The sequence below is a fragment of the Mustelus asterias genome, chromosome 6, assembly GCF_964213995.1.
Source record: "Mustelus asterias chromosome 6, sMusAst1.hap1.1, whole genome shotgun sequence".
NCBI lineage: Eukaryota > Metazoa > Chordata > Chondrichthyes > Carcharhiniformes > Triakidae > Mustelus > Mustelus asterias.
This window is the reverse complement of record NC_135806.1, coordinates 131,068,715-131,080,950: the sequence shown is the minus strand read 5'-3', so window position 1 is coordinate 131,080,950 and position 12,236 is coordinate 131,068,715. Positions and strand designations below refer to the sequence as shown.

Sequence of the window (12,236 nt, the reverse complement as noted above, 5' to 3'; positions counted from 1 at the left end):
TTTTAAACTGCACTGCAAGGCCACACAGCAAACTTGAAAGAACCATGCAAAGCAACAAACAGGCCATGCACATCCTTGTGAAATAAAAACAAGCATTGATTTCATGTAGAAATAGTCCTTCATTCTAAGCTAAAAGCAAATGCTAGCTAATATACAACCATTTTGGAGCCCTGGTGTTGCTGTCCCTAATTGTAGAAGACTGAAGTTCTTATAGAGGTCTATAAGATCATGAGAGGCATGGATAGGGTGAATGCACTCAGTCTTTTTCCCAGGGTTGGGGAATCGAGAACTAGAGGGCATGGTTTTAAGTTAAGAAGGGAAAGAATTAATAAGAAACTGAGGAGCAACTTTTTTACACAGAGGGTGGTATGTATGTGGAATGAGCTGCCGGAGGAAGTGGTTGAGACAAGGACATTGACAACATTTAAAAGGCATTTGGACAGATACATGGATAGGAAAGGTTTAGAGGGATATGGGCCAAATGCAGGCAATTGGGGTTAGCTTAGATGGGCATTTTGGTTGGCATGGACCAGTTTGGGCCGAAGGGCCTGTCTCCGCTGTAGGTTCTTGCTTATCTAATAAAGTTTAAATTTTCATAATATGGTTTTAGTTCTCATAATGGGCAGATTTTAAACCAAGTTATTTTGCTTCATTTCAGTTCAGGTTAAATTGTTTTCCCCTTTTGAATTTCACATGCTAGTCGTGAACTTATTTTATTGAATTTTTTTCACAGAATTATGTTCGTGTTGTAGAGGTCTGGTGGGATGAATATGCTGACTATTTTTATGCAAGTCGTCCAGAAACAAAAGCCATGGCTTACGGAGATATATCTGAGCTCAAGAAGTTTCGTGAAGAACACAACTGCAAGAGTTTTAAATGGTTCATGGAAGAAATAGCTTATGACATTCCAGAGAATTACCCACTACCAGCTAAGAATGTAGAATGGGGAGAGGTAAAATTAATGTTACATAATCAAGCTAGATTAATTGATGGAGTCTCATTCCCCCAGCAATTGCTGGGCAAATATTCCTAAGGACAATCAGAAGAAAAAGTTGTGCTGTGTGCAATATTTATGTTACACTGCAGATTTGGTTGATAATAGGCTGCACTACCAGCTCTGTGCAGAATTTATCCTGTAGCTTTATGTTGAAACTAAAAGCAAAGAAGTCCGATTTGACTTGCAGGAAGTGTCTAAGACACTAGCCTTGGTGCTTCACTTGGCCTCGTCCAATCCTCACAGGAAATGAGAAGCTTGCCGAGAGTGGACCAGCAGTTGACCTAATTGGCGATAAAAGATGCCAGTGATAATACAGCCTGCCTACCTTCATGCCGTAGACTGCTGTGTGACTAGTGGCTTATTAATGTGAGATTCCTGGAGACTTTTGGGACCATATCCCAGTGAGAACTTGCCATCTTCGGGATCAAGAAAAGGAGGGTTGTAAGAGAATATTGAAAGGGTGAAGAGGAGAGAGTCTGTACTGTGAATCTCTGAACTTGCAGCTAGATCTACATTGAGGACCTGCTGTGAATGTTTTTAAACTGTGATTGGGAATTTTGGTAAATAATCCCAATTCTAAAATATGAAACGATATTTGGTAAAAACGTTCCCAAATCTTTAAGCACAGGATAATGTTTTCCAGTGTCCTTTCCTCTATGAAAGATATGGGTGGCACAGTGGTTAGCACTGCTGCACCAGGGACCCGAGTTCAGTTCCCAGTTTAGTCACTGTCTGTGTGGAGTTTGCACATTCTCCCGGTGTCTGCGTGGATTTCCTCTGGATGCTCCAGTTTTCCTCCCACAGTCCGAAAGACATGCTGATTAGGTACATTGGCCGTGTTAAATTCTCTTAAATTCTAAACAGGCGCCAGAGTGTGACAGCTAGGGGATTTTCACAGTAACTTCAATGCAGTGTTAATGTAAGCCTACTTGTGACATAAATAAATAAACTTTAAAAAAGATGATCGACATGCAGCGAACAAATCCATTTTAGATGGGATGTCTTCAAGTGGCATGCCTTTGCTAATGGCTGGAGAGGCAGGTTCGGCTGCACATGCTGGACCTGAAGCCACCAAGTGCCATTGAGGGTGGTTGTTGTTTTCAGCATTGGTCCCTGTTGCCACTTTAGCTACTGGCCATCATAGTGGATGCCAGCCCACAGGAGGTGTCGCCAATTTCCTCTATCATCAGCTAGTGACTCTCAATGTTTGGGCCTTTATGTCACCCTGACGAGCATTATTGAAGAAAAGCGTTTGGACATCCTACAAGTCGCCTGGCTCCAGCTACCTCACTGTACAAGGCAATATTGTGTAGGCCTTATTCCAGAAGCAGTTTAATGATTGCATGCCGTTTACTCTGCAGCTGATTTATGGACCTTTCCCCTTTCATTTCAGATCAGAGGATATGAATCTGATTACTGCATAGACAGCATGGGCCATACCAATGGTGGGTTTGTTGAGCTGGGACCTTGCCACAGAATGGGAGGGAATCAGGTAACTAAATCTGTTGCCAGTTTCAAAGTGACAAATCAAAGAGTTAGAATTTCAGTAATAAATACATATGTATTAATAAGCAACTTCCTTATCAATTTAGTGAAGGACAAGTCAGGGCTAGTAATTTTGATATTTGATTTTTCATGATATTCAATAAGCCAAGGTGGTGAATGAAAGCATGAACATAGGAATTTGGAACAGGAGTAGACCACCTGGTCCTCCGTGCCTGCTCTGCCATTCAATAGCATCATGGCTGATCTAATTGTAACCACAACTCCACATGCCTGCCTACCCCGATAACGTTTCACCCCCTTGCCTATCAAGAATCTATCTACCTCTGCCTTAAAAATGTTCAAAAGACTCTGCTTCCACCAGCTTTTGAAGAAGAACCTTCCAAAGACTCACGACCCTCTGAGCAAAATAATTTCTCCTCATCGCTGTCTTAAATGGGTGACCCCTTGCTTTTAAACTGCAGCCCCTAGTTCTGGATTCTCCCACAAGAGGACAAACTCTCCACATCCACCCTGTCAAGACCCCAGGGCGGCACAGTGGTTAGCACTGCTGTCTCACGATGCCAGGGACCCGAGTTCGATTCCCGGCTTGTGTCACAGTCTGTGCGGAGTCTGCACATTCTCCCTGTGTCTGTGTGGGTTTCCTCTGGGTGCTCTGGTTTCCTCCCACAGTCCGAAAGACGTGCTGGTTGGATGCATCGGCCATGCTAAATTCTCCCTCAGTGTACCCGAACAGCTGCTGGAGTGTGGCAAATAGGGGATTTTCACAGTTCACTGCAGTGTTAATATAAGCCTATTTGTGACACTAATAAAAAAAGAATCTTCCATGTTTCTGTGAATTTGCCTCTTACTCTTCTAAACTCTAATGGATACAAGCCTAGCCCATCCAACCTTTCCTCAGAAGACAACACACCCATTCCAATTATTTGTCTAGTAAGCCTTCTCTGAACTGTTTCCGTCCTTCCTTCAGTAAGGAGAGCAGCACTGTACACAGTACTCTGGATGTGATGAAAACATGTTTTTAAGAAATAAAACATTGTTCAACGTACAAAATGATCTCCAGGGATCTGGTTAGTTAAATACAGGTGGATCATGAGTCAGTAAGTCACTGTTCTCATTAGGGAACAGTAGCACAGTGGTTATTTTACTGGTGATTCAGAAGCCTGGCTTAATAGTCTGGAGACATGAGTTCATTTCCCACCGTAGATCTGTGGAACTTAAATTCGGTTAATAAATAAATCCGGAACTAAAAGCTAGATTCAGAAATGGTAACTGCTGTATTGTTCTGAAAACTCAACTAATGCCCTTTAGGGGAAGAAATCTGACATCTCTAATTGGGTTGGCTTATATATGTGACTTCAGACCCACAGCAATGTTGTTAACTTTTAACTGTCCTCTGAAATAACACAGCAAGACTCTTAATTAAGAGCAAATTAAGGCAACTAATTAGGGATAGGCAATAAAAGCTGGCTTTGCCAGCGACACCCACATCCAGTGAATGAATTTTAAAACACTACATATAGCACACAGATTTCTCTGCATTTTTAGGAGGTTGGGATCACCCAACTCCTGAATCATTAAAAATTCTCTTCAGTGACATGTTCAGTGTAAGACTTTGGTCTGGAAGCTGTACTGGAGGGAAAACCGTATAACAAATATTAAGGAAACTGCAACTAAAATGGGCATTGAGGAATCCCCTCAGCTATATTCATCCTCGGACAATGGCTATCCTGATCAAATCATTGTCACTGTGCATAGTGCAAGATCACAAATTGGTCAAAGGTCTTTGAACCGGAAAAGTACCCAACCTACCTCATTACCCTGAAAAAGCAAAGTGTCTCAAAATTTTGAACAGCGGGTTAAGCAAATGGTTTCACGTAGCTACTGTGCATTGGCTACGTGGTCAGTCCAAAGCATGTTTTGCCTGCCACACAATTTAGGAAATCATGTACAAATTTCAGAGCCAGTAACAATGCTAGTAGGCCATACATCCCAGCGATTGAATGGCTCATCAAGTCAAACAGCTTGTTCCTTCAGTTCATAATAGTGCACATCGTACTCAACCAACCCACATTTGCAAAACTCCAAACAAAACATCCACTTTTGGAAATGATTTCGCGATTGGGCTACCCTTGCCAAACAATTCTGGGCACTGTAGTTACACCATGAACCAGCTTAAGATAATCGGCCGTAACATAACTCGTAACATGGTTCATTTACACTTGTTAGATGCGACGTACAAAAGGAATGTGTTCAAACCTTGTGCCTTTTTTGTATTACCCGACAGCTTGTGGAGTCGATAGTTCCCCATTGCTTTCTGTATGGAGACACCTCAGCCAAGCAGAGTCAATTTGCCAACCCATCAGCACACTTTTCTCCTGTAATTCTAGTGTGGCACTGCCAAGTGATTCCTTTCCCACATCCAGCCTTGTTGCCCCATTTACAGAGACACCATACCCCTGTCTGACTCCCTGGCCTTTAATGGATGCATGCTCTCCTCTTCAAATCCTTTCAGTTTATACTCCGCTTCCTCTTTGTTCTGTTGCTGCTGCACCCGTACTCTGTCTGCTTATCTGGTTGTTTCAGAAACATTTTGCAAATGGTCTGGTAAGTTATTCATGGCTGAAACCAAGGAATGTTCCTGTAAATGCAGAGTTGTTTTGGTCCTGGCGTTACAGTAATGGAAAAGAAACAGAAACTCGGAGCATCACGAGATAAACATTGTTTTTCAGCTGTTCCGAATCAATGAAGCTAATCAATTGATGCAGTATGACCAATGCTTGACCAGAGGACCAGATGGCTCAAAGGTTATGATTACACACTGTAACATGAATGTATATAAAGACTGGCAGTATTTTAAGGTAAAGTAAATATTATTTTCTTTTAGCAAGACTGACCAGACTAGGGCTTGTCTTTTCTCTAACAAGGTGATGACCTGATAAGAGGTCCTCACATCAGCAAATCCTTTCATAATCTTGGAGAATGCATTTGGGAGACCAAGAAATAAAGACCATAAATTTGATAAATCCAGTGGTGAATTCAGGAGAAACTTTTCTGCCCTGAGAATGATTAGAATCTGGAACTTCTGTTTTCCCATTGTGATATCACAGCGTGCGTCTTTTCAAATGTAATGTTGTGACCCACTCGGCGATTTCCATACGTGCGTACAGCTGCCACAAGGAGTAGTTGAGGCGCATAACATTCAAGGGGAAGCTAGAGAAAGACATGAAGGAGAAAGGAATTGAAAGTTGTGCTGCTAGAGTTAGATGAAGAGTGGGCGAGAGGAGGCTCGTGCGAAGCATAAATGCTTGTGTGTACCATTTCAGCTGAATCGCCTGTTTGTGTGCTGACCATTCTATGTAATTCTCCCTACCCGAAAATGTTGACATTTTTGCATTCAAGTGTGCTCATTGCACTCAGTTACATTAAAAGTTCTAATTTGGAATGAATTTGACATCAAATTTGATAATGTTGCACTCGCTGAGAGCACTAATGCTGTCTAATTAATGCACAATTGTATGTTCAAATTATAACCTGTGATTTATCATTTCTACTATATTGGTTTTTAAAAACGTGTGTGTAAATTACTGGGTGGAATTTTTCCATTTTGTTTTTCTAAAGTTGTCTCCGCCAGGAAAGGGGGAGGGTGGCCCGCCCACCAGCTGCCTTCCTGGGTTTTCCTGCCGTATTTTCAAACGCTTAGGAGAAAAGGTTGAGGGGCATCATTGACATCCAGCAATGACATCATGCTGGAGGGGGAGGCTGACAGAGGTCAAAATAAAAAAAGAACCCCACAGAAACACGACCACCTCCCCAGTAGAAGCATTATCTGCCATGGGGTACTGTCCAAGCATGACCCTCTTTCCCAAACACTGCCCCCTGCTGGGAGGCTGTACTTACGTGCACGTCCCCAGCAGGGACCGTTTGCCAGGGCAGGACCTATTGTAAACCCTGCCAATGTGATGGAGAGGGGGTATAATCCTTAGGTGGGGGGAATATACAGCGGGAACCCCAATATGTCATTGATTGGGGGGGAAAGGGGAGGAGTTCAATGGGGAATCCTGCTGGTGTGATGGCCATTCTGGGACTCCCATTGGATTCTCTGCCCCCTCCAACTTTCTTGCCTGCCAAAAATGGGGATAGAAAATCCCCCCCCCCCAAAAAAAACTGAATTGGTTGCATTTCGGCACTCTTTAAAAAGTACCATGCTAAAGTATCACAATGGGAAAACTCAACAGCAGTACCTGATGCATCTGTTGGTTATGCAGTGATAGGTTCATTCAATATTAAATATAACATAGCATAAGTTGCTAAAACAGCTGCTCCATAGGTTGGATCTATTTTCATTGGAGTTTCGAAGAATGACAAGTGAGCTTATTAAAACAAAAGATTCTTGAGGGACCTTCAGAGGATAGAATGCTTCCCTTCATGGGAGGCTGCAGAATCAGGGCACACATTTCCAGTGTAAGGGGCCTCCCGTTTAAGAGGAGTGCCAATCTTTGGAATTCTCTACCACAGAGAGCAATGGACATTGAATATATTCAAGGATGAGTTGAACAGATTTTTGATCTACAGTGGAGTCGATGGCTATCGGGGTAACTGCACGAAAGTGGAGTTAAGGCCACCATCTCATTAGCCATGATCATTTTGAATGGCAGAACAGACTCAAGAGGCAAAATGGCTTACTTCTGCTCCCATTTCTTGTGTTCTTTATATAACATTTTTAACTTTTAAACATTTAAGTAGCATATTGTGAACTGATTCTTTTCCCTCACCCCACCCGCTGCTCCTGATAAGTCAGCTCACCCCTCTCCCCATTGAATAGTACCTGTATCGCCACTTCTGCGCAGTCGCTAAGACTTGCCATCTAATGCCCTATCGCAATCCTCTTTGGTCCTGTAGGTGAGGATTTTTCTGTTTTTCTTCTTCACCCCACCCTTGACCTTAGCAAGAGAAAATCGGAGTCAGTCATTTGGCCCTTAGAGCCTGCTCCACCATTTTATAGTCATGGCTGATGCCGTATCTTAATGCCATACTCCCTCTCCCCCCATTCCCCTTGATGACTCTGGAGTCTAGAAATCTCTCTATTTCTTCCTTAAATATATTCAGTGATTTGGCCTTCACAACTTTCTGAGAGAGAATCCTACAGATTCGTCACCCTCTTGAGTGAAGACGTTTCTCATTTCAGTCCTAAATAGCCTACCTCATACCCTAAGACTGTGACACCTTGTTCCAGACTCCCTCACCCTCCCGACCCCCCATCACCCACAGCCAGAGGAAACAACATCTCTGCATCCAGTCTGTCCAGTCCTGTCAGAATTTTATATGTTCAGTAGATCCTCTTTCATTCTTCCAAACTCCAGTGATTACACAGAAACATAGAAAATAAGAGCAGGAGTAGGCCATTCGGCCCTTTGCGCCTGTTCTGCCATTCATTATTATCATGGCTGATTATCCAATTCAATAGCCTGATCTGACCTCCCCCCACCCCCACCCCCCTATCCTTTGAACCCTTTCGTTCCAAGAGCTATATCTAACTCCTCCTTGAAGATGCTCCTGTTTCCTCCCACAGTCGAAAGATGCGCAGGTTAGGTGGATTGGCCATGCTAACTTGCCCCTTAGTGTCCAAAGATGTGTAGGTTGGAGGGATTAGTGGGGTAAGTATGTGGGGTTACGGGGATAGAGCAGGCGTTAGCCTCAGTAGGATGCTCTGTCGGAGAGTGAGTGCAGACTCGATGGGCTGAATGACCTCCTTCAGCAATGTAGGGATTCTTTGGTTCTATCTTTGGCTGTAACAGATCAAGAGCCAAGTGTCCCCCGTGGAACCCAGACGGAGCATCAATGAGCAGATATTGTTGTGTAAGTGCTGCTTAATGGCACTTGACTAAAGAACAAAGAAAATTATAGCACAGGAGCAGGCCTTTCGGCCCTCCAAACCTGCACCGACATGCTGCCCATCTGAACTAAAACCCTCTACTCTTCCGGGGACCATATCCCTCCATTCCCATCCTATTCAGGTATTCATCAAGACGCCCCTTAAAGTCACTATTGTATCTGCTTCCACTACCTCCCATGGCAGCGAGTTCCAGGCACCCACCATCCTCTGTGTAAAAAAAAAAACCTGCCTTGTACATCTCCTTTAAACCTATGCCCTCTAGTAATTGACTCTTCCATCCTGGGAAAAAGCCTCCGATTATCCACTCTGTCCATGCTCTCATAATCTGGTAGACTTCTATCAGGTCTCCCCTCAACCTCTGTCGTTCAAGGGAGAACAAACCAAATTTCTCCAATCTCTCTTCGTAGCTAATGCTCTCCATTCCAGGCAACATCCTGGTAAATCTTTTTTGATGACACCTTCCATTATTGATCAAGAATGGACTGATGGGACAGTAATTGGACAGATAAGATTTGTCCTGCATTTTGTGGGCAGGACGTGTCGAGACAATTTTTGGCGTCGGGCCGATCCCAGTGTTGTAGCTGTACTGGAACAGCTTGGCTTGGCCATAGCTAGCTCTGAAGCACAAATCTTCAGTACAGTTGCTGGGATATTGTCAGGACCCATAGCCTTTGCAGTATCCAGTGCTTTCAGTCATTTCTTGACATCTTGTGGAGTGAGTTGAATTGGCTGAATCTGGCATCTTTGATGCTGGGACCTCAGGAGAAGGCCGAGTTGGATCGTCCACTCGGAATTTCTGGCCAACGATGTTAGAAAATGCTTCAGCTTTGATTTTTATGCTAAGGTGCTGGGCTCACCCATCATTGAGGATGGGGATATTGGTGGAGCCTCCTTTTGTATCATTCTTTCTCAACTCCCATCCTTATCACCTTAGCCCATCCTCTGAACCTTTTCTGTCCAATTCCACTATTAGAGTCATAAAGGTTTACAGCATGGAAACAGGCCCCTCGGCCCAACTTATCCATGCCGCCCTTTTTTTTAAACCCCAAAGCTAGTCCCAATTGCCCACATTTGGCCCATATCCCTCTATACCCATCTTACCCATGTAAGTGTCTAAATGCTTTTTAAAAGGCAAAATTGTACCTGCCTCTTCTCCTAACTCTGGCAGCTTGTTCCAGACATTCACCACCCTCTGTGTGAAAACATTTGCTCCTCTGGACACCTTTGTATCTCTCCCCTCTCACCTTAAACCTATGCCCTCTAGTTTTAGACTCCCCCATCTTTGGGAAAAGATATTGACTATCTAGCTGATCTATGCCCCTCATTATTTTATAGACCTCTATAAGATCACCCCTCCGCCTTCTACGCTCCAGAGAAAAAAGTCCCAGTCCATCCAGCCTCTCCTTAAAACTCAAACTATCAAGGCTCAATAGCATCCTAGTAAATGTTTTCTGCACTCTTTCCAGTTTAATAATATCCTTTCTATAATAATATTAGCCTTTCTGGTGAGGTTGATATATTGTACAGTCTCTTTGTAACGTCTGCATGTTTGTGTTTACAATGGTGGCTCAAAAGCGTTTGACATGAGCCAACATGCTTATAGAACTGTCGCAATAGTGAGTACAGCAACTATTCTGTGCCCACAGACTCCCACAAATAACCATAAGATGGATTTATTTTTTAGTTGGCATTGGTAGCGAGGGAGATGTTGGCTGTGGATATTTTTATGCTAATTGTAGGCTGAAAGCATCTTGGTTTAATCAGCATAACTCTCTGATTGAAAGTGGCCTGTCTACCTTTTCTTTCAGACTTTACATAGATTCACGCACATTCTCACGGGCAAGTGCTTAGACCGCTCCGAGGTCAATCACCAGGTATTCATCTCTGACTGCGACTCTGCAAAGACCACACAAAAGTGGGAAATGAACAACCTTCTTGCAGTGTAGAGCTACAGTGGAAGCTGCTCGTAGTTTGTCATATATATGTACAAGATGGAGAATTATCTGTATATTGCTGCAAAAACAAATGTACAGCTCAAGTGTGTAAATATTTTTGACACCCTTTTCAATGAAGGATCCAGATAAACTGTGATAATGTAATATGATAGTCAAGATCATGTAATTACAAAATTACATTCTAATTTTTTGTTACCTTGAAAGATCTTAGATGTTTATAACTTATTCTGTTGTCATCTTGAGACATGTTGCATCTTAGTGGTAAGGTGCAACCCTGTTTTATTTTTGGGATTACACTCAGGGGCGATGAACAATGGTGGCTTTTCCTCGATAGGTTTGTTTCAATGGGTATGTTGTCATCAGGGTTGTCTATTTTGCCCCGATAAGGCTGAAATTTGAGATCTCCAGTACGTTTGGTCTCTATTTGGTGCACAAAGCCCGAGATTTTCTTTTTATGTAATATTTTATTCAAGGTCTTCTGTTTAATCACCCCATCTGACCTCTAATGTTCAGAAGTGATTATCAGTGAGGCCCTGATGACTCCCTAATTTTCAAACCTCCCTGAGTGGAAGGGGGTGCCTGCAAATTTTGGCATGACCCTGGAGAAACCCTAAAAATGTCAACTGCTGAAGAGAAAACATGTTATTATTGTGGAAATCACTGATTAGTATAGAATGCCAGAAATAATGTGTCTTTTTTAAGCAAATACGGAAACATGATGTGGACGGAGATCCCAGTGACCATGTAGGCTCTCTAGAACCCTTAGCGATTCCCATCCTTGACCCAGATTGTATTGTGGCTCTTGAGGCTTTTCTTGGTCAAGGAGATTGAAGAGTTCCCAAGTATGTTTCTGATATTCAGCATTGGTTTCAAACCAATCATAAAATCTCTGCCATGGTCTTGCCTGGCCCATGTTTCAAGCCTTTCTTGCTTTCCTGCTGTCCAACAGTGGGAGTCAAGGTGATGAGACACTGCTTTTTAACCACCCTATTTATTGAAAGAATTGATAGGCATCTTGAGAGTATTTTTATTTTTGTTTCTGGTCCTCAGTTTGTGCTGGCGTTTTTAAGCATCTTGGGATCCTGGCTCCAGTTTCCTTTACACGGATTCTGCCAAATGATTTTCTGTGTACAAATATTAACACCTGTCGTTGGGAAAATTAGCTAATCTTGATAAACTCTGTGCCGTATTAAAATATATTTTTCTATAATGTACTTGAATGTTGGTAGGAATAAAGGTGTTTAACTTAGTAATGGATGCAGCAACTGATCATAAGAAAAAAAATTAACTTATTTTTTCGTAAGCACTACCACATAAAGAAAAATGGAATAACTTGAAATTCCTTGAAGATACTGTTCTATCCGAGCCCTGTGCTTCACTCCAGCAGCGCTATTGGATAACAAGTTCAAAATTCATCAGCCAAAACAGATCCTTTGTATCTAACCCACGTCTTATGTTGTTATGCAAGCTGATATTTCACTTTTTGGGTTATGCAAATTGTTCATCCATTGTAAATATTTTCAAAATGGGTAATTTCTGTACAAACTGTATAATTGGGAAGGACTGTTTAATGGACCTAAATTTGGGATGAAAATGATTGTCAGAAAATCAAACCATAGTTCATTCTGCTGTAAATTTGTTCTGGAGTATCACTAAGCCAAATAAATCTGACTACAATGCGATTCTGATAGCCTTTGTCAACGTGACTGGTGAACGCTTGGATGCTTTCCAAAATTAGGGATCATGTCCAGTATATAAAGTACTCACTAATAGGTCCAATAAGGAATTCAGACACTACCCAGCGCATCGTTAGAATGTGAAGCCCACCACCATTTTGAGAAGGGACAGCATGGTACAGTGATTAGCACTGCTGACTCACAGCTCC

At 42.5% G+C, this 12,236-nt stretch overlaps 1 protein-coding gene across 2 annotated transcripts in view; it reads left to right on the top strand.

Moving 5' to 3' along the window:
- galnt7 (UDP-N-acetyl-alpha-D-galactosamine: polypeptide N-acetylgalactosaminyltransferase 7) overlaps positions 1 to 12,033 on the top strand; it is a 150,282-nt gene extending 138,249 nt beyond the window's left edge. For both annotated transcript variants that reach the window (XM_078215119.1, XM_078215120.1), the window contains exons 9-12: positions 734 to 952; positions 2,391 to 2,489; positions 5,233 to 5,361; positions 10,205 to 12,033. In XM_078215119.1, coding sequence (XP_078071245.1) covers positions 734 to 952; positions 2,391 to 2,489; positions 5,233 to 5,361; positions 10,205 to 10,342 — 585 coding nt within the window. In that variant the 3' untranslated portion in view covers positions 10,343 to 12,033. The remainder of the gene's footprint in view (positions 1 to 733; positions 953 to 2,390; positions 2,490 to 5,232; positions 5,362 to 10,204) is intronic.
- The last annotated feature ends 203 nt before the right edge of the window (positions 12,034 to 12,236 follow it).